The sequence below is a fragment of the Coptis chinensis genome, chromosome 1 (assembly GCF_015680905.1).
Source record: "Coptis chinensis isolate HL-2020 chromosome 1, ASM1568090v1, whole genome shotgun sequence".
Taxonomy (NCBI): Eukaryota; Viridiplantae; Streptophyta; class Magnoliopsida; order Ranunculales; family Ranunculaceae; genus Coptis; species Coptis chinensis.
Genome location: NC_141456.1, coordinates 10,165,888 through 10,187,767, shown reverse-complemented (window position 1 = coordinate 10,187,767; position 21,880 = coordinate 10,165,888). Strand labels below are relative to the sequence as shown.

General features: G+C 34.9%; 2 protein-coding genes and 2 long non-coding RNA genes across 4 annotated transcripts; all 4 read right to left on the bottom strand.

Moving 5' to 3' along the window:
- Positions 1–68: 68 nt before the first annotated feature.
- LOC147522022 (uncharacterized) lies at positions 69–20,203 on the bottom strand. The gene is made up of 5 exons (XR_015211850.1): positions 20,127–20,203; positions 19,482–20,014; positions 15,653–15,726; positions 15,369–15,420; positions 69–1,183 (listed from the first exon to the last, which is right to left on the bottom strand). It is a non-coding gene; the product is annotated as an uncharacterized LOC147522022 (long non-coding RNA).
- LOC147522025 (uncharacterized) lies at positions 2,606–3,147 on the bottom strand. Its single transcript, XR_015211846.1, has 2 exons — positions 3,047–3,147; positions 2,606–2,967 (listed from the first exon to the last, which is right to left on the bottom strand). It is a non-coding gene; the product is annotated as an uncharacterized LOC147522025 (long non-coding RNA).
- LOC147522024 (alcohol dehydrogenase-like 7) lies at positions 7,709–10,480 on the bottom strand. Its single transcript, XM_086557393.1, has 6 exons — positions 9,674–10,480; positions 9,542–9,588; positions 8,825–9,045; positions 8,565–8,635; positions 8,325–8,472; positions 7,709–8,075 (listed from the first exon to the last, which is right to left on the bottom strand). Exons 1-6 carry the CDS (start codon positions 9,677–9,679, stop codon positions 7,984–7,986), a joined length of 585 nt encoding a protein of 194 aa, XP_086413519.1. The 5' UTR covers positions 9,680–10,480; the 3' UTR covers positions 7,709–7,983.
- On the bottom strand, positions 10,625–12,566 carry LOC147522023 (uncharacterized). The gene is made up of 5 exons (XM_086590413.1): positions 12,495–12,566; positions 12,126–12,352; positions 11,459–11,673; positions 11,237–11,362; positions 10,625–11,106 (listed from the first exon to the last, which is right to left on the bottom strand). Exons 2-3 carry the CDS (start codon positions 12,330–12,332, stop codon positions 11,605–11,607), a joined length of 276 nt encoding a protein of 91 aa, XP_086446539.1. The 5' UTR covers positions 12,333–12,352; positions 12,495–12,566; the 3' UTR covers positions 10,625–11,106; positions 11,237–11,362; positions 11,459–11,604.
- Positions 20,204–21,880: the final 1,677 nt, after the last annotated feature.

Genomic DNA, 21,880 nt, shown 5'->3' with positions numbered 1-21,880 from the left:
TTAAACCTTCAATGCAGATTGCATTTTGTATTGATTACTATAAAAAGAGACCTGCTAAATCCTGAAACGTGATGAGATGCAAGATTTTGCCAACGCAATATTTAATCTATGAAGACATACAACCCCATCAAATGTAAACACTGCAAATAACTAAAGCAAAAGGAATGGCCAAAGTAGAATACTCAAGACAGACTTACTCAAACAGAAGCTTCGCATAATTAATGTATAGTCCCATCAGGAACAACAGTTTTTGTAGCATCTTTCTTCAAAATCCCCAAAGGTCTCTTGGGTTGTTTGTGCTAACCTCTTTGTCTTATAAAATTACATTTGAATATTTATTTTAAATACATTTTCTTCATTTTTTTAGCAGAAGCACCTCATTCGTGAAAATCACTGGATCAAATCGCAACAACACGATCAAAACAAAACTTATGGAGACAATCTTGGGTTGAGGAAAAGATAACACAGAAAAGAACAGAATCAACATTTTGTTTGATGTTGAATAGAAAAATAATATAGGGTTGGTTTGAATAAGTTACCGACTGATAGCCAAAAGAGTCGATTTCTTGAGAGGTCAATCTTTAGAAACACATTTTATAGTCTGTTTTGTTTGATATGCAAATAAATTGGATATCCAATCCCAATTAATGTATGGATGAGTTGCCCGCCAAGTTTTGTGATTGTAAATCCGGATATCAATCTTAGAACTATATCGAACCCACTACTTGTATCTAATATTGACTTCTTCCAAGGTCCACTCAACAGAAGATCTCATTTGGACGACCAACTGGAGTAGGGAATGACATATAAAGAACTATTCAAGGGAACTGAGCAAGTGGGCATATAAGTGATATGCCACAGATTGCTCTTAATAAACGATCAAATGGCTAATGACATTTCAATTATGTAACGTGGATACTCCTACATACTAATGCATCATAATAGTTATAAATAAGAATTGAGAAACTCTAAAAGCTCAACATAAATATTAATATATAATCAATTATGTGAAACACTATCATAGAATTATCAAACTCTGTCTAAATCTAGGGTACAAACAGTGTGTATGAATGTTGTACTAAAAAACCTACTGAGAACATCTTACTAAAAGACTTACAATCCTCATAGTGATTTGAATATGTCACTCTTGTACAACTGTTATTCCAAATTTCCATTATTGCACCTGAAAGAAATTTCAAGATCAGGAAGAGACTAAAAAGTTAATTGGGCGCATACTTAACACAAATTGAGTACGGCATTGCTGCTAATTTTACTGGAATAGCAGCAACATCAAAACATGCTTAGACAATGCATTATCTTCCATCAATAAATACGTTAACTGGTTGAATAAATATTTCAATCCAATGACTTCATATTGGTAATTGTCATAGACAGATGTTGATATATTGTACATAGATATTGGAGTTGTTTATGTAAATTATACGAACTTGAAGGTGAAATAACAATTCAATTAGATGCTTGGTTAATTAGAGGTTGGATAATAAGTTTTACTTTGGCTTTGTTTCATTGTTTTGTAACATGTTTATCTTTTGAGTACGCGGGCATCGAAAAAGAAGGTAGTTAAGCAGAAACAAAATGAATAGATGGATATATTGATTATCAAGTGAGGATCAGGAGAAGGAACATTAGAAATCATAAAGAAGAGACTTCAATTGTTGATGTCTATTTGAGAACACCCGTTGCTATTTCTGTTATGGAGTTCAAATGTACAATAAAAAACATTGTTATGGCATGATCCAAACTTATTGAAACCCTCAAATAAAGTTTTAATCAGACATCAAAGGTCCTAAATATGTAAACAATGTAATATAGTTCTCTGACCAAATCATGCTTCAAAGCTAATTTCACATAGATTTTTTATTAGTGAAATAAATAAAATTACTAAAACATAAGGCCTTTATATGGTATAAAAATAACTTAACTATTGATGAACACCCTATTTGATGAACGCCCTATTGATTAATGTTCAAAGAAGGCGAGATGTCATCTTATTTGAAAAACCTCAAGCCATAACAAAATTAAAAACGCAAACAATGACATTTTTTACATGATCAAGTTTTGGATAGAGATGTTACTTGTGAGAGCCGCCCCACGGTCGAGGTTTAAGGTTTTAGTCATGGGGGAGAGTTTTAGCAATAGGAATCTTCTTTATTAATTAGAAATTGAGTCCCCTGATTTTTCATAATTGGCAAGTGACGTGGACACTATAACTGAACTCAATGATGTGCACACTCTAATTGAGCTCAAAAGGCAGATTAACTATGAAATCCTAAATGAAGTTTATCTCAGGCAATAGGCATCATCATCTACAGTAGAATAATGTACTACATAACCTAAATTAGGTTCAACTATTAGCTAGGTATTACCCTCTGAACTATTATGTTTACTAGCAAAATGCACGTGCTCTGCACATGAATGACAAATAAATCTTATTGGAACGTACATGAATATGAACACATGTACAGTTGTAATAGATATACACTCATCCGAATAAAAGGGGAAAATTAATATGTATGACAAATACTTATTCCGATTAAATTTGATAGTTTGGCATAACTTTTCAAACCTCTTTTGTTTGAAAATGTTGTTAATAATGAATCTTATAAAGCAGTATAATTACTGCATATTCATTTCAGATGTGAGTTTGCATTGAAATAGTTCTACATAATCCAAAAAGAATAGAGGGCTTATTGCCTCAACAGAAGTATCTCATGTTATCTTCAAACCACTTGTTTCTGAAATTATTTCCTCAGTTATATAATCCTCAATATGTGGCTTGTCAAGATGATGTTCTGAGTGTGCCATTGTGTTGACTTGAAGTATTACATGTGCCTCCACATGAATCAGTTATCAGACCACCCAATGCTAAAGCAGGATCTTTAAGCACAACATATCCCATCCTCTAGAAATCTAGCATTGGAAACGTAATGACCTTCTGCAGATTCCCTGTACAAAAGTCCCTCCATAAATAAACCATATACATCTTGGACCAACTTGGAAAAACAATTAATTTTGCTCAATATACTTGCCAGAGTGAATCTCGGTAACAATGGGTTATTCGCAAAGCCTTTCCACGCAAACCGGCTTTCAGTGCTTCGGTGCTACTCATAGTGGTTGTCCCGACTGTCAAATATTCGGTAGTATTCAATGGACAACTCCACCAAAATAATCATTATTTTGATCTGAGGAAGAAATCGAAAAAGAAGTCCATGGAACAATTGCTTCGCAATTGGAGCTACATTGTTGGGGATTATTCTGCCCATGGTTGCCCGGCTTGAAAAGGAAGAACTCCTTTCAGGGTATACTAATACCGGAAACATCAAATATGCCCCAATGATAAAATGTGATACCTTGCCCCCTTGAGCATAAAACTGGCGGGGAGTTCGGGCACCTTCCGAGTGCATAAACCGCAAGTTGAGAACGAGAGTCACAAGGGTGTCAAGCTAAGGCCTAAATGTATGGATAAAAAGCAAACTCTAGAGAGTTGCATGTAATATAACATAGAAAAAATATCTATATATCTATATATATATATATATAGAGAGAGAGAGAGAGAGAGAGAGAGAGAGAGAGAGAGAGAGAGAGAGAGAGAGAGATTATTAGCTAACGACTAAGTCTCCTCTTAACGGGGTAAAATGTGCTTCCCCGTGAAACCGACTAACAAATGCATTCAAATAAATAATATTATAACAATAACAATTACAAAGTTAAAAAGTCGTCCAAATTGCTTACACTAAGAATTTTCAAAATATGATGTGATTTTTGAAATCATTATGGGCCGATTGACAATGTTCATTCCCACTACACTACTTTCTCTGCAAACAAAAAGATAACAAAATACAAATAGATACCAAAAAGATCACCTTTTTGTTGAAATAATTACCAAATTAAGGGATCAATTTCCAACTATATTATTTCCAAACAACTAAAGTCTTTGATAGGTGGGAATAAACTCCTTGCGAAACTTCCACATTAATAGATTAGGTCAAACTCTTGATTTTGTACAAACTTTTCACAACTCAATAGTGCAGATTAGAGCTCTTTAGTGGTAAAATTGTCCACTAATATCCATAGGATTTCGGGTTATAAATAAGTGTGCAAATTGTACTCCCACAAATCGAAGTATCAAACACACCTATATTATGATCTGAATCATGCACTCATGACCACTATGTATGATGGTTCTCATCGGTTCTCACTCACCAATTACCACCCAGTCAGCGGCTTTAAGTGTGGATGGTGGGAAGCTATAAAGACTCCTCATAAGCAATCATGCTACCTCTTGTTCATGAGCAATTTGAAACAATATTGGTGTGATACCTTTGTCATACTCATGGTAGTACTTGTTAGGTGAACTCAAGATTCAAAGATGCACGAGCAATAATAGACTACATTTTGCTCAGGCACCTTGTGCACCTTGGTACTTAGTAGCAATTGGAGATATTCTTGTGCAACCTTAAATTCATCTTAATATAGTTTATACCATAATTTGACAATATCCAATCTACAAAGAAGAAAATAAGAATGACACAACAACACGGTTCAAAATTTATGGAAAAAACACAACCGTGATACATACACAATCAATTAACCAAAAAAACCATAATTACTTCTTTGATAAACAAAGGAAAACTGTTAGAATATTCCAACGTACATTTACTTGAGATGACGAAGAAGAAAAGCTCATATATAGACTACCATCATAGCATGGAACTAAAATGTGGCCACTATATATTATTTATTGAAGTATAGAACTAATATTCCAAATGAAGCATTTACAAAAGATGTACCTCTGGAAAATGCCCGAGGGCCAAGGGCCAACAAAACCTGCCGTCTTGAATCAGAACTGCAAAGGGTGTCATTAGGGTCCCATAACAATACAGTTCAAATAAGAGTAATGTTTATCGTGCCCTACATTAAAAAAAGATAGAGATGGATAGGTATACGGAAATCCCTTACAGTTCCCACAAAACCCATAAGAGATCATCGAGTTATTGGAGTTGATGCAAAGCGGGACTATGGCATTCACCGCAATCAAAAGTATCTTGATCCGAGGCACTATCGTTCAGTGACAAAGGATCAAATAAGCTAAGAAATTGGGGAGTCATTTGACTTAACACATTGGATGTAGTATTGTGAAAGCAAGCTCCAGGAAAAGTGAAACAAAAAAGTTTGATAAAAGTTTGACAAAAAAAAAATGACGATATGTTTGGACTTTTGTTGTGATTATAGTTATGAAGCTATAATCACAACAAAAATCGAAAACCTTGCATACCTAAATGTTAAAAAAACTCCCCACTTAAGCACCAAAACCTATCTCGAAACAAAGGCAATCACAAACAGAACCTCGTCCAAACATAGCCACATTCTGCAGAAAAGTATTAAGGAAAAACAAAGTAAATATCAAAACCATACAATCTCTTGCTACTGAGTTTATGCTCGGGAGAAGCTTTAGAAGTACCCCTGGAGTAAGAAATGTCATTTTACCTTCAAACTCTAATTCTCTTAAACATGTATCTGCAATTCAGGCATGGTAGAAGTCAATCTAATTTGCATTTCAGAACTTGTGCTTGTAAGCATATTTCAAAATTATTGCTCAGTATAATTGTAAATGACACACGATCGACTCTGAGGGAATGATGAAATAACATATACATAGCTTAGAGCGTAGCAATGAAGATTCGGCGACCACTCTGTTACAACTTACAAATAACAACATTCAGTTTGAAAGAAGACATTATGCGGTCGACTCTACCTAAGTAGTTCAATGTTCCATACTCTTAACCAAAACTTAGTGCCATATACCTTTGGGATCATTAATGGCTTTTGATTCAAAGACAAAGACAAATCATAAGAACACATTTGCCTCAAGGATAATCTCAATATAGATGGTGGATCATGGTCATTTAATTTGTTGAAAAAGACCGAGAAACCAATCGAGTAGATATGACCATCACAAGTCCGCCATGTCCTTCTTTTACGTTGCTAAACTACAACAAATCCTAGAAATTGATTAATCAGTCTTCCAAGCAAATCTCAAACTGAATAATAAGTTCTTTTGGGTTTGAGACTTAGATACCCGTGCAAGTTCGGTGATTCCTTTTTACGTCATTGTCCGAATAGACTTGTAAAGATCGACATGAATCAATAACAAATGCTACTCAGGTATTGTGGTGAAGATTCTCGCTATGTTAGTAGCTAATATAACTTGTGATAAAAGTAAAATCCATTAGAGAATTTCGTCATAACCCGGTGAAGTGGTTCATAATTTTCAAAAGTTTCTAGAGTTATGAGCCCCGCAACATTCGGTTCACTCTAAGGTTTGATAAGAATCTAACGGAAAAGGTGCCCCCAAGTACTACTTATAATGATTACGCAATAATTGCAACATATATAATATGGCAATCAACGAACTGGATAAATATTAGGCAAGTGTGGTTCTAGGTCCTACAAAGGTACTAAAGTAGTAAAGTGTTTGTATGAACTCAAAGATAGCATCCAAAACCAATCCAATTACAACCCAATCGAAAGCATTTATTGTGTGCAAACATATCTTCTTTCAAGTAAACAATTGTCCAGGACCTACCTCTATTTGTAGTGGGCCTAATCAAACTTCAAGGAGGGAAAGAATGGTTTACTCAGAAGGCAGAACCTCTCTGTTAATTTGGTTGGTGTCTGTTAACCAGCTTAAAACGATCTAGTAAATGCTTTACATCATCACCATAACTTTGGTTTCTTAATAATTCTATTTCATGATTTTCCTCCACATTACGTACTCATATAGTTTCTAGCCATGAATTTTAGAAGGTGGAATACTTAGGAATATAATGATAAAAGGATCTGGTCTAAGTTGCACTTTTCTTGCTAGTGTCCCTAATGATGAAAATGTCCAACATCACAAGCTGCATTCATTGATGATGAAAGGAATGAATTAATAACTCCAGTAGAAAACAAAGGCAATCTTAAATATTACCAAACTTCACGTCGTCTATCAATAAAACAAAACTACTTCTTATATATATATAGGAAGAACTCATATAGTCATATGCATTAAAGAACTCATATATATAGAAAAGCTTACGAGGAAAGATACCATATACTAATTACTAAACTTTCTTAAAAAAAAAAAAAAATACTATAATTCTCGGAGTATATTGAATTCTATACAATAAAAAGAAACTTGATGAGAATCTCCAATGGTGCATGCCGCATATGGTATATACTATAATGTTTGTGGGATCTCCTATGGTGCTAGTTTGCTCATTTGTAGTGTAAAGCGACAACTAAACACGGCGATGTCAAGAGTGATTGAAGAGTTTTATTCCTTGAAAATGCTATAGAGATGCTACATATGAAGTTAAAAATAACAGACAAAAAGAGATGCAAAAGCATGAGAAATACCTTTGGTTCTGGCGTCCAAGCTCAGCTCGACGACTCAAGAGAAGAATGAACAAAATGGAAGGGACTGTGTGAAGTATTTTGTTTTTGTTAAAGATTGCCACTCAACATCTATGACATTACAATCATCACTCTTTGCTTCAAACTCCAGGCAAGATTTTTCAGATTCTCGAGTGACACGAACAAAAAAAACAACATAATGTAATATTGCAGCAAGTACGTGTACGTTAAGGGTAGCAATTGATCATTACCATTCCTATGCAACAAAATTAAATAAATGAAAAAAAAATCAGGAATTTCATAGTCAATATACAGTAATGAGAATATGATATATACGAAGAAAAACAAAACTACAATGACACGACCTCAAATAGAACTTCCAGAATCAGCTAAAAGTTCTATTTCTCAGTTGTGTTTAAGATCAGCGTGTGAACAAACTCGTGCCTCCTACCAGAAGAATAGAGATTTTGGGAAATCATGTCTTAATTCCTTTCTGTTAATCATATCCATTACAAAGTCGTATGAACTATGGGTTGTTCCAAGCAAATACTTCCATATGTCATTTTATATTACCATCAGTCCAACAACTCCAAGTCCAAAGATTGCGACCGTTGAATCCTTTTGGACGTCTGCCACTTTCCAAGCAGCACCAAGTCCTGCACGCATCTCCATTCACAGATTTATCAAATAACTGTATGGAAAATGCTGGAGACCTACCCGAGGCATCAGGTATTTTCAACAGCATTACTTGTTCATTTCATACAATAATCTCTTTGCAATTTTGATTAATCACGTACATTTGCAATTGAAAATGCTTGTCCAAAAAAAATCGATCGAACTCCAGACGAATACCATCTGAAATATTTCCTATTAGATGATTGACAATGTGTTTAAAGTAATCTTACCAGTTGAGACACCACAGCTAAGTAAGCAGGCCTTATCTAGAGCAATTTCTGTGCTGATCTTCACTACATGAGCTATATCCACCACAGTATACTCAACAACATTGATACAGAACCAACTACTTAAAATGCAAATTACAAACATGACATTCTACCTTTCTTCTCCTCAAGGTCTATTGTTAAGTTCTCGTCAGTTGTTGTCTTGTATAAAGTAGTGGTTTCAGGATCAGGAGTTTTGTTTACTGGTTCTGTCCTAGTGTCACCATCAAGGTCTTGTTTGAGTTTCATCTCTTCCTCAGAATTATATAGATTGCCTGCATCACCATAAGAAATTAAAGGACATAAGAAACATTTAATTATGGACAAAAACATAATATCGCTATAATAGGTTTCCTATAGAGGGAGAACAAACACTTGAAGCCAAAAAGATAAGAGTACCTTTCTGCTCAATGAGAGGTGCTGTCTCTTTCACATCGGTTTTATCAGGAGGGTCAGATATTAATAGTTGCTTATCCTGCTCATTTCTCTCTTACCATTGGAATCTATAAATCTGCTCGTCCCATCCCTCGGCATACCAGCACCTGTTCTAAACTGGAATTTGGCGCACATATTGCTCTTCTCCGACTTACAATAAATGCATTCATTGCAATTTGCTAGAAAAGAAGGAACAACTCTGTCTCCTTCCTTCACTTCCTCTACATAATCTCCCACACTCTCCACCACCCTATATGTTGAAAAAGATCCATTATTACCGGCTTGACAACGATATTTATGGAGAAAAGGATAATAGCCTTATAATCGACTAATTTATTCTTTAACATGTCTAAGTAATAAAACAGGTACTGTTAAGTCAGACTTGGTCTTAAGTTCTTTAATCATAACAGTTCAATCAGTCTTGACATATACATATGATTTGCCATAGAAATCAGTATTTAGGAAATGTGAACTTTCACTATCAGTCTACATTTGCATTTGTTTTTCTAATGACTTGAGCAGTAGTTTTAGCCGACTGTAGCAAATTATTATTTGTCATACTATCAAAAGTATAAAAATGAAGGTCACTTTCCACATAATTTTTTGTTCAATGTTGATAAAGATGAAGTTCGTAATGCATCGTCGTCGTGATTATTTCAGAATCGCAGCTGGTCATTTGATGAAGAACAGCAGGCTATCTAGCTAACTGGAAGAGAAAGGGAAATTCTTTAATTAAATGCAGTTACCCAATAGCTTCATGCCCGAAAATCGTTGGATATACTCCTAAAGGTGCCTAAAAGGAACACATCAAGGAAATTCACTGTGAAAAAATAGAAGCAAAAATTCAGTAATATCTGCTAATTGTATGTTCAGCTTACCTCCATTTTCCAACCGGTAATGTCAGAATTGTACGGATTAGGCAGAAGAAAGATACCATTTACCTATGTTATATGCGACTGTGGAGCACGAAGGGCAGCCTTTCTTTCCTAATGACGATTCTCAACAGCAGTTACGCAAAGAACGGATATTGCAGAGAGCGGTTATTCACCATCCATAGCGGTAATCCCAGATTCTATATTCTATATGATAAAAGCCCTTCTAAGAGAATAAGATCTTGTTTGTCGGATAATAGGTTGTTATTGATTATAAACAACCTATTTGTAACTGAAAGAACAGAAGGGAAACGCCAGCAGAAGTAGATAAGTTTATGTGATTGGGGAGGAGGATCATATAGAATGAAAGCCAGTGGTGACCCACTATAGAGACTTAGAAATAGAGACTGAAGCATAGGGCCTTAAGCAACCTTTCGGAAAAGAAGATGTATCAAGGTAGACTGAAACTACAGATATTGAATGAAAGGCTCCGGTGATACTGAAGGATTTGGGTAGAAGCTCTGACAATCAAACAATTGTTAATGAGCTAAATGGAAAAAGCTTCAAATGTTTGTTGGAGAGTTGTTGTCAGTCTAGCCTTTTGTTGGAGATTCAAAATTTTCAAGTCATTTATGTTTTGTACAGTTGTCTTTTGTCCAAGGGATCTTATTCAGCATGCTCATCTTTTGGCTGAATTGGCTAGACTGCATATTCAGTTATGTAATGGTGTGATCCCTATGTCAGTCAGGGCAAGTTTCAGACTTTCAGTAGAGTCCAGAATGCTTTGTATAACTCTTTTGCCATATAGTAATGAATGGGTCTCTTTTTGAAAGCAAAAATGCACTTTAAGCAGAGACAAACATTTCATTGGAAAGGTTAAAACCGCAATGTGAAAACTGAAATTTTAGTGTAGTTTGGTGAACCAAGCCATTAGACTGACTGCGTGATAAACATGAGTTGGATCCAAACCAACGTCTCGTTTACTCTCGTATATATCAATCAATCATCAGTTCATCACATGAGAAGTATTTTCCAGCAAAATGTAAAATCCTTCTATTCTGCCAAGAAATTTCAAGTACTACATGCTACTATGCCCAAAAGTAAAAATACAACGCAGCAGTAGACTATTTTACAGACCAAAAGTGGTACGGATCTGAAGTTAAGGATGATACTGCGGTAGCTTTTCACATGTCGGGCAGTACCACTTTCCTCTGAACCTTGTCTCAGGCGTGAGCCCAACGCACGAGTAATGGAACCATTCACCTCCTTGACACTGTAAAAAATAATAAAATTATAACGCTTTCACGTCAAGGAGTTGGCTTTCATGTATTGCTCTGTAGCACTTGAGACTGCACAATGGAAGCTCTGACTTGGAATCTCGATATACATATGGATTGGTGCAGGAAGAACCAGCACATTTTTCACGAAGAGGTGGGTAACTGAAAGTCCAAACCAAATACCTCGTCAATTTTGTAAAAAAATGTAATGTGTATATAGTTTAGAGATGGGGATAGGCATATCATGTCTCAATTTTGATCCCACGAGAATGAAGCCTGGAGGGATTTTCACCTGCAAGGCTTCGAGCTAAGTACTTGGTAAGCCAACATCTTCTGAGAATGTAACGACTGTCCCAGTAGGACGAATGACCCATCTAATAGTATTTGGTGGAAGTGTCCGTGCATTGGCAGCCTTCTCCTGTCAGCAGAAAAATATTGATGGCATAAACAAAGGGCTGTAGATGCCCAACAATAATTTTTAACACAGATTAAAATTTTCAATAGGCCTCTGTACCTGTGCTAACTCATCTCGTCGCTTCTTTAGCTTATCTTCTCGCTTCGGAAGACAATTATGATGTGGTGACATCCATCTTCTTTGGCTTGAGCTGCCTTCTCTTCTATTGATACAGTTCCAATTACAGTGGCGCCAAGGGCATTTGCCTACTGGCACAAAAGATACTTGACTCCTCCAGCTGCTGCATGAATAAGGACCGTGTGTCCAGCTTCTACCTTCATAAACATAAACCACACATCTTAGAACAAAAAGACCACTAACTAAACAATCTAGGGAAAACATTTATGAGGAGAGCACTACAAGCAGAAACAATTCATTTTCTTGGGATAAACATCAAACATTACTCATTAGTATGTACCGTGTAAAAATTGTGAAGAAAATTCACTATTCATTTATAGTACAGAATTTCCAAACAGGGAAAATGAAACAATTGGTAAAATAGAAACATATAATATTTATTACACGGTTCTTTTGGGAATGTGTACATTAAAGAATTCATACATTATGTTCCCCATCTAACATCTATCTCTTTTGAAAACATTTGAGGTCTTAAAACCTTAGGTGGACATGTCCTAGTGCTATTAAACTTCATGATTTTCCAATGAGCTCCTGCAATTGAAGTTAAAATAAAGTTTATGGTACCAAATGACTGAAATTATAAACAAACCTTGAAGCATTGGCGAAGTAAGAACCAAGCTGCCATTCCCTTAAGCATGACAGAAGCGCCAACAATAGGATCTATAGAAGATGGGACAGACACCACGACACTTGCAGGAAGGATCTGTTCTTCAGTGTATGAACCCATTGGATTTCCCCCATAAGCAACAACATCTCCAACGCTCCTTCCAGTTAATCCAGGACCAACGGCTGTCATCGTCTCAACTGCTTCTCTGCCTGATTAAGGGAAGAGAAAGACCTGTCAACAATTTAATCTCACCCTACACTTTCATTTGCTTTTTATTGTTTTTGCAGCAGACGCATAGTATCCACTCTATAGTTTAGCCTTTTTTCATTTCAAAAATACAACTTCAACCACCTATGCCAAGACAGATATAATAAAATAAAGTTGAGAAATGCAGACAATTTCTGCCTCTCCTGTACTGATTGCCTACAAAACAATGAAAAACAAAAGGATCTTAAGCAATCTAAATCTCAACATATCAAAAACAAAAAAACAAAATGAAAGAAGCATCGAGACATCAGGTACTTTGATTTGGGATTTCTATATAATAAAATTGGTTTTTTTTTGTTTGTTCTTGACAAAGAATTGGGATTGTTTTGAACATGTCGCGTTAACTTGAATATTACCATGTACATAATACCTTGTAAATAATAAAAAAAAAAGTCTCATTCTCATTTGAGCAACCATTGCTAATGAATTCACATTGAGTAGCTCAATTTTCTTCTATGTGATTCTTTCGGGTTTTAATTGAACGATCATAAGAAACCCTACTTATATTTATTCAGTATTTTTCGTACATATTTATGGGATGGTATCTTTTTTTTCTGTGAGTAGAAAATGCCTTACCACTGGTGCTAGATGGAATTCTCATTGGAAAATCTATTTTCGTGGGCATTTTAGCTAAATCACTATGATCTCGTGAGAAGTGATTTCTTGCCAGCAAGGGTATTTTCATATAAGTTTTTATAAACAATCTATTGCAGAGTAGGTATTGAAACTCCTTTTAGTTAAACATTATAAAAATCTAAACATTGAAAGAAAACAAAATATATAATCTTGAAAGTTTTAATAGTCCTCAGTAGACTCAAACTCAAACTCAAACTTCATTTCAACATCACAGTATAACAAAACTCGTCCATAAAGAAGGAAGACACGCACAACAAAAATTTGTTGTAACATTGAAATAAAAATATAAATATAAATAGGAAGACGTATTTATATACCTGCCAAAACACACTAACAAAATTATCCAGACCACTGCACTTATCCAATTTGGTACCTTATAGGAAACCCAAGGCTGACACGATAAACAAATAGAACAACGTACATGTGTTATAGGCTTTGTATTTTTACAACATGAACAACACAAAATGATAATTCCCTTGTAGATCGGTATCAACTAATTTAATCTGGAGGGTTTTAATCATCATTGTTACAAAACGATAACGGTGATAGATTTTGAGGCCTTGCAAGGTGTTTTTTTTATTTATAAGCGTACAGAAACTCATGCGAGGAGCATGCTGAACCACCAATAGAACTTCTTTTCATCACTATTTCCCTGGAAAAAGTACACTGACACTTTTTAAATCATCTAGGATGACTAACATATAGCTTACATGGTTTTAATTGGTATCTGACAAATGTATGCTAAACCTAAATGTTTGTTTTGGAGATAAACGTATGAAACCATGGTATCATTCAGTTCAAATCCAATGGGTGGTTCGATTCCAATAAAACTAAGAAGAAAAAACAATAGATAACCTTCAAGAATGCTTGCAGATAATGATAGAGCAGAGATAAAGTCAATTTGACTTACCGCCAGAGCAAACGTAGTAATGTATAAGTCAAGCACGGTTGCTGCCATCCACTTGAGAAAGATTCACACACGGAATCAGACCAAACCAAACATCGGATGTTAAATACATACTCATAACAGATGCAAAATTTTAACAGAGAAAGAGAGGAGAAATTGGATGTACCCATAAAAAAAATTATTTGATAGAGTGCGAGAGGTTTCTACTTACTCAACTGAAATTGGTTTGTGTTTTGTTGATTATGGACTGATTGATCAATTTCTTCTTCTTTTCTTGTTGTATCAAGCAAATTGGGGGTAGAATATCCTTGAAATGCTAAGAATGGTCTTTGGTTTCAATTCTACATGGTAGCTCGATAATCATAGTTTTCTCAAGTTCTCAACCCCAAATTTACTCAATGGAGGTCCACGAGCCAACTTGTTAAGAAGATAATCATAATAATTAAAAGAATCCTCCTTTGATCCTTTCTCTATTTCTCTAATCTCTTCCAAGCATATATAGATGGTCATCTAACCAGTACTGGAAAGAGTTCATGAAGAAAGGAAGGGAAGTTGAAAGAACTCAGTATTAATTGGAAGTTAAGTGGGTATTAATGGTATTTAAGTGGGTATGAATGGGAAGGCAACACCGCGTACATGTTAATATAGGCGTGGATTTGGGTTTTTGCCCTGAATTGACATAAAACTCCTTTGTCTGTGTGTTGTAATTGAAGGGTATAAATAGAAATAAAATATAAAATGACGAAATAGTCCTTTTTAAAGACATTGAATAATATTTTTTTTGTATTTAATCAGGGGTATTAGGTGGTAGAAAAAAGGCTGGTCTAATTTAAAAGGCCAGGTTAATTATGGTGTATTTTACTAATAGAGATTTGACTTTATTGTGTTTAAATGCTCAGGAGGAAAAATGAAATATACAACAATAAAATAAGAAAGTTAAAGTTCACACATTATCAAGCTAAATCCAATGTCAAGGAGGTGGTTCAAGTAAGCATTTGCATTAAACGACTTTTAAGAATGGTACTTAAAAAGGAGTAGATTAGACGGCTCTTGAGCATAGAATTCTATTGATTGTTTGTTGCTGCACCCTACTGTAACATTACTATCATCATCAAAACCTAAAACCATTATGCCAAAATAAGAGTTTAAAAGCATTTAAATACACGTACATACAGAGCTAGGTTAGTTGTATTTATAGCCAGGTAGGTTAGTATAAGGATCTAAAATAAAACCAAAAACAACGATTGTAAATTGAACTCTGCTGGAAATTAGCATAAATTTCGTTTTAAAAGATGATATCAATCAAACTAAATGACATTAGCTCTTACTTGATATACAAAACCTCAGCAACACTTGCAACACAAAAAAATATTGCAAATAGAAGGGAATTTGGAAACAAAAAGAAATCCATATACCTGATTTGCAGATTGCGAGAGATTAAAATATCACTATAAAGTTTAGAATCTCCTGAAATTTAATCATGAATTAAAATATCAGTGCCTATCATGCACAAATAGCTATATCTAGCTACTTACAACAAAGAAATCAGCATCGTCTAAGATTATCACATAGGAAGATACATCATCGTATGGACTTATACAAAAAAAATATGATTTTCAAGCATCATCTTTTTTTTCCAATGATGCATACAATGTCTATATTGGAAACACACAAAAAAAATGGTCGTATAGAATATTACCTGAGAAATATGAAGCCGCCCTCAGAATTTATCCAATAAATGATTGTATGGTGTTCCTGGTTTCATTTCAACACCTGAGGAAATAATAGTAACATAAGAAAACATGTATTTCAACGTACGTGTAGACTAAAATATATTTGACTCTAAGACAATCTAACAAATAATCATCAACCAAGCAAAAAATAAATGCTCATTAAAGATAGACATGTTATCCGAGTTTATTGAGAGAGATGGCGTAAGTGTTACACCCTGAATTTCGACAAAATTCGGAAAAACAATATTTGTTCCCGACTCTTCGATTTTCGAGGTGTGATGCACTCTCCATTTCCAAAAACCCATCATCTATTTAATTACTATAATAATTTGAAACCAATAAAATTTTTAAATAAACAAAAGTCTTTTTCATTACAAAAATTCACAAATATGATTAGGTTACAAATCTCATTTCAATCCTCTTTAATTATAATTACAAATGAAAATACAAAAACATTATCTCAACTGAAAATATATTTCACCTCAAGGGAAAACAAAACATACCCTGAAATGCGACGCTAACGCAAACCACAAGCAGCAACCAACCTTCTTCAACACTAAACCTGTCAAGACTTATTAACTATGTTCATTTAATGAACACACCCGATAAGCAACACATGCAAATCGGGTCAGCATTATAAACAATGCTGGTGTGAGTAGCCCAAAAATACAAATTATTCTTATATATATACACAATCCATAAGGCAGTTAGTTCCTCTCCCGAGGTGCCTTAACTTCCAACGACTAATACAACATTCTTATATACACTAATTAAGGCAGGTAGTTCCTCCACTGAGGTGCCTTAGCTTCCAATTCAACAATAGTAAGGCATTTAGTTCCTCCACTGAGGCGCCTTAGTTTCATACTGTACTAAATCAACTGTATCTAATAATAGAATAACCAAACTAAAACTTACTCTATACCTACATTGGTGTAAGCCAAATCACAGAGTGGGTCACACCTGCATAAATAATAAATTCAACTCACCCTTCTGCAGGACCATTGTGAATGTAACACAAATTTCAATAAAACAAACATATCATACACATAATTCCAATCATCTCATTGAACCAAATTTCACAACCACCATCAATCATTTATTATAGATTTAACGTACACTTTGATATATCATCACTATTATTGTTTATAGTTTCTTCAAGTGTCTCTAGAATCGCGTCGTCTCTATATCTTACCTAGTGTTCCTGGCTACTATAATCGCTCCCCAACGCCGAACATGTACATCCACATGCCTCCCTCACATAATGAACCACTCCGTGCGTAGCTACCCTAAGCAGGATATCGCATACCAGGTAACCCTCACACGAAAGTCATTATGTGAGTACTGCTACTATTCGGCATAAAATATCGCGCGTCTCGTTCTAATTTTTGCGAACGGAATAATCAAGCCACTATTCGGCTACGTCAGAAGGGCCATTCAGATTCACTGAAACGCCAGAAGGGCCAATCATATCACATACGCCCATCACAAGGGCAAAATCACATGAGTTGTGGTAGCTAGGTTCTAGGATTTTCGTTACGTAATTTATTCAGGTGTCATACATTTATATCTAATAATACTTCTTGTTCTATCTCATGCCAGTATACTCAATTGTATTGAAGTTCAACGTTTCTCGTTATAATTCAATCCACATTATCATGGGCCAATAATATTCATTGCACGATATCCAAGCATCTCTATATCAAATCTTAAAACTTATTATTTCACGTGTCAATCATATATTGCACTACACCATATGAAATATCTCAAGTCTTCATAAATACTACAATTCATTTAAGTAGCAACTCATAATAGTAATCAATCATGTAATGTATCCGTTCAATATATTTATGTGAACTCAATTCCCCATGACCCCATCAAAGGCACACATTATTTCCATTTGTGCACAATATAAATAGTAAATAAATAATAAAAAATATATATCCATTCCACCGATGTCAAAATGAAACGACTTTAAAAAGAAAGAATAACTCAAGTCCAAATATCATGCATAATTATTCGAGTCCAAATCACAAGTCAAGTCAAACTAATCAACCGTCAAAAGCCCAAAACTAAAGTCCATGAGTCTAAGTCCGTATGTAGTTTAATTCTCATAAAAACATATATATCTAAGTCTTATAAGAATTTCCCTCTTGTTACGTGCCAATATTTATATGCTTTACACACTACTCACGTCAATCTTAATTAGATAATGACAAACAAGGTTATGTATATTTTCGACAACATTTTTATTATTACATTTGTCCATAAAATTTACAATATAAAACATAGCACAATTTAAACAGTCAAAAGTTCACAATCAAAGCCCAAAACCAAAACCCAAAAGTCTAAATATTTACGGACCCCATTTGAATCTATTTTAAGTCATATAGACTGGCCCCAAACAAAACAAATAGAACTGGCCCCAAAACAACTAATGTGATATGGCCCAAAACAATAGAAATGAATCCGGCCCAACAACTTAAACCAAATTGGCCCAAAGGAAACTATTCTAAACTGGCCCATCCCAAACAATCAAACTCAGTTCCGGCCCGACACACAAGAATAGAATCCGGCCCAACAACTAACTAAAGTTTAGGCCCAAGCCCAACCGAAATAGAGTTGCACTGGTGAGATAGGGAGCACTGGATCCAAATCGCAGTAATCCCCTCCACCACACCAGCTCAGTTTCCGACCACCACCATCCTAGCCTCCAAACCTAACAAAAAATACTCCCCATAAAAAACCAACAACATTTAATAAAAGCAAAATCCACAAATCATTCAATATATATTCTTCATCAAAACTAGATCTCTCAAGGCTACGCCATTAACGCTTGATTCAAAGCTTCAATCCGCCCTACTGTCAAGCACCCAATCATCCCCACTACCACCAAACATCATCCCATCAAAAATTAAAACGTAATTCACAACATCAAGCTTTAAAATATATATTACTAATCCTAGACTGGGCGATCTCGCCGCCGCCATTAATAGCTGTTTAAGCTTTTTCCAAGCTTCAACAGCCCACCCAACTCTCCAATAGTCCAACACCCACTACGACTAATCATCCGTCAATCAAAACAACAACAACCACAACAGTATTCAAGTTCAAACTAATGTACAGGACGACTCTGGGCTCGCGCCGCCATTAACGGGCCCAAACAAGCTTCGATAGTTCAATATCAAATTTCAGAGTTTCAACAGAGTTATAACAACACGACAGACAGGGTGCCGAATAATAACAGGAGCTAGAATAAGCAAAAATAAAACGAAAACCTTGTACAGAAATAAATATATCTGTATACATGTAAAACAACTATAGGTTCAATGAAATAGCAAAATAACTACTCACATTAATTAAAAGCTCCATGAATCCTTCTTAGTCCGAATCGTTGCGCTCCAACTTTCTAGTAAGCGAGTTTTTTTAATCTCCGCCTCCATTTTATTTTATTTTTATCTAAAAAAACATATTCTCTAGAAAAATATTAATATATATATCTGGGTTTGAAACCTAAGCCTAACACAGACTCGGGCCCAGAAATCAGTCCCACATATCCCAAATCCAATCCAACAAATTTTAAATAAAAATTAATAAATAAATAAATAAATAAATACAGATTACAAATACGGGCGTTACAGTAAGTTTATAGTATACTAAAGCACTTTGTATCCAAAGTTAGTTTAGTGTGTGCTTCGAATACAAATCTTCATAAATCTTTTTGTAGTACTTCTTTCTCTTAATTGAATTGAAAATTAAGTTAATTGAAATCGAGAACGGACAGAGAAGAGAGCTTACTCGGTTGCTAATTACAGTCAGAGATGAAACCCTTTTGAAGCCCTAACTCTTGAGTGATGCAAATTGAGTGTAGAACTGGTAGGTCGGTTGTACCTCACTTGAAGGATACTACTGAACTGGGCCATTTAAATAGTATATTTGGCTTTGCTTGGCTTCTACCCTGTACATTCAAAGATTTCAGGAACTGCTGGAAGTGATGAATTAAAAGCTGCACTTGATATAGCTTCACTTTTATGTAAGATAAGAAGAACTGTCACACTTGTGCCTTAACTTAGACAATATGTCGCCCCTACTTAACAACAACAGGTTCATTTGCAAGTACACTTTCAAAATGGTTTAATAGCTTCATGCACTGGTAGGACTAAAAATCCAAATCTGCATCCTGATGGTGCCAGACCAACGCACTTTCCTTGGATTCTATCCAAGATCTATCAATTGTCTCTATATACAATCTCATCACAGGCTCCGCAATTCTTGTCCAATCAGTGGTAGCAACTAAGGGACGGGATTCCCAAGCAGATGCTTTGCTCCACCTATGGAAACAAAAAAACGGGATATGTAAATATCAAAAGGCATCAGACAGACCAGTACCAGGACATGTTAAAATAATACAAGTCTAAATAATTAACGTACATATGCACATACCGTATGAAGTATCCTTTGCTTGCCAGTAGGTCTCTTAGCTTGGATGCAATTTGTTTGTCCCACACATCTTCCAGTCTGTAATTCAGTAGGAAGGTTAACACACTCATGTTTAAGGATAAGATTACGGTCACGCTAAAGGGGGGGCGGGGGGTTATACAAAAAACTACACAAAAGATCAACAACAACAAAAAATCATAGTATCTGTAAAGAAGGAACACAACAACAAAGCAACAGAAATAAAAGCACACTCTGTACAGAGGGCAATTTAAAAGAAGCATACTTCATCTAAGTAGAGGTTGTACTATATAAATTACGTAAAGTAAAAAATAAAAAAGTGAGTGCAACAGCTCCAACTTAAATCTATATATCATTATTAGAAAGGTGAAAATATAGCAAATCTCAAATATATTAGTAACTAAACAATTCATTATCACAATGATCATTATCAATTCATTATCACAATGATTATGCAATTTCAACCATGTAGTAAACAATCGCTTTGATTAAAATAGTAAAGGGTACGTATACTGAAAGATAGCAAACACCATGCAACGCCAGACACAAACTAATACTATGTCCTCTATAAATGGTATGATTGTCTGGAAAAAACGACGGCCTTCCTAGAAATCTAGGTTTAGTAATTCAAAATATGTAAAAGCAAATGATCTCTGTGACGTGGAGGGTCAATTTGTGTTTTCTCATACCCAAAAAAATTGAGTTCATTCTTTTCTATGTGGGCCCTAAAACCGTGTGTCATTTTAAAGTATATATCGTATTAGTGTGTCCCTCCACTTACATGAATAACCTGAAGTTAGATAGTGTTTCTTCACAATAAACTCATTGGCAGAAAATAATTTGGAAAAGAAGAGATCGGGAACTCAAAAAAAACTGGATGACCAAAGGAAGCTTTCTGAAGGTAATTAGATCTAAGCAAGAGATTTTTACCTATTCTCCATGAAGTCATGACAGCCAAAAAGCCTAGGAGGATGTATATACATTAGGATATTATCATGGAAGGCTTTAAGATGACTGTAGATTCCTTCACTGGATCTTATTTGAGTAACACCATCTAGCCAAATCCCATTACCTTCTTAGATTTCAAAGGGTCACTGCCAATGGAAATTACTTAATTTGAGCTTAGATAACCTTGCTTCTAAGGTAGGTAGGGATAATAGCGTAAAAGAGTCCTAAAAATAATAATATTAATATTAATATTAATTTAAAAAATGGACTGAGTATATAAAAAATAATAATAGAGAACATAAAAGAACATTTAGAAACTTCTTAGCATACACTGATAAACCTTTAACACTTACCCCTAGAGAATAGGCTTCTAATCATCTTGGCAGTATGAACCGTATGATGAGAGTGTCCTCCCTTCCTTGCTAATGCAAGTTTTGATTGCCAATGGTCAAATATTTGACATCCATTACGCCTTTAGCCGCTTCTCTGAGCAACAAAACTTGGAATACCATCAAGCTCCATTAACTCTTGGAATAATGAACTGTAAACCAAAATCGTTATGTAATCCATTACCTTCTTAGATTTCAAAGGGTCACTGCCAATGGAAATTACTTAATTTGAGCTTAGATAACCTTGCTTCTAAGGTAGGTAGGGATAATAGCGTAAAAGAGTCCTAAAAATAATAATATTAATATTAATTTAAAAAATGGACTGAGTATATAAAAAATAATAATAGAGAACATAAAAGAACATTTAGAAACTTCTTAGCATACACCGATAAACCTTTAACA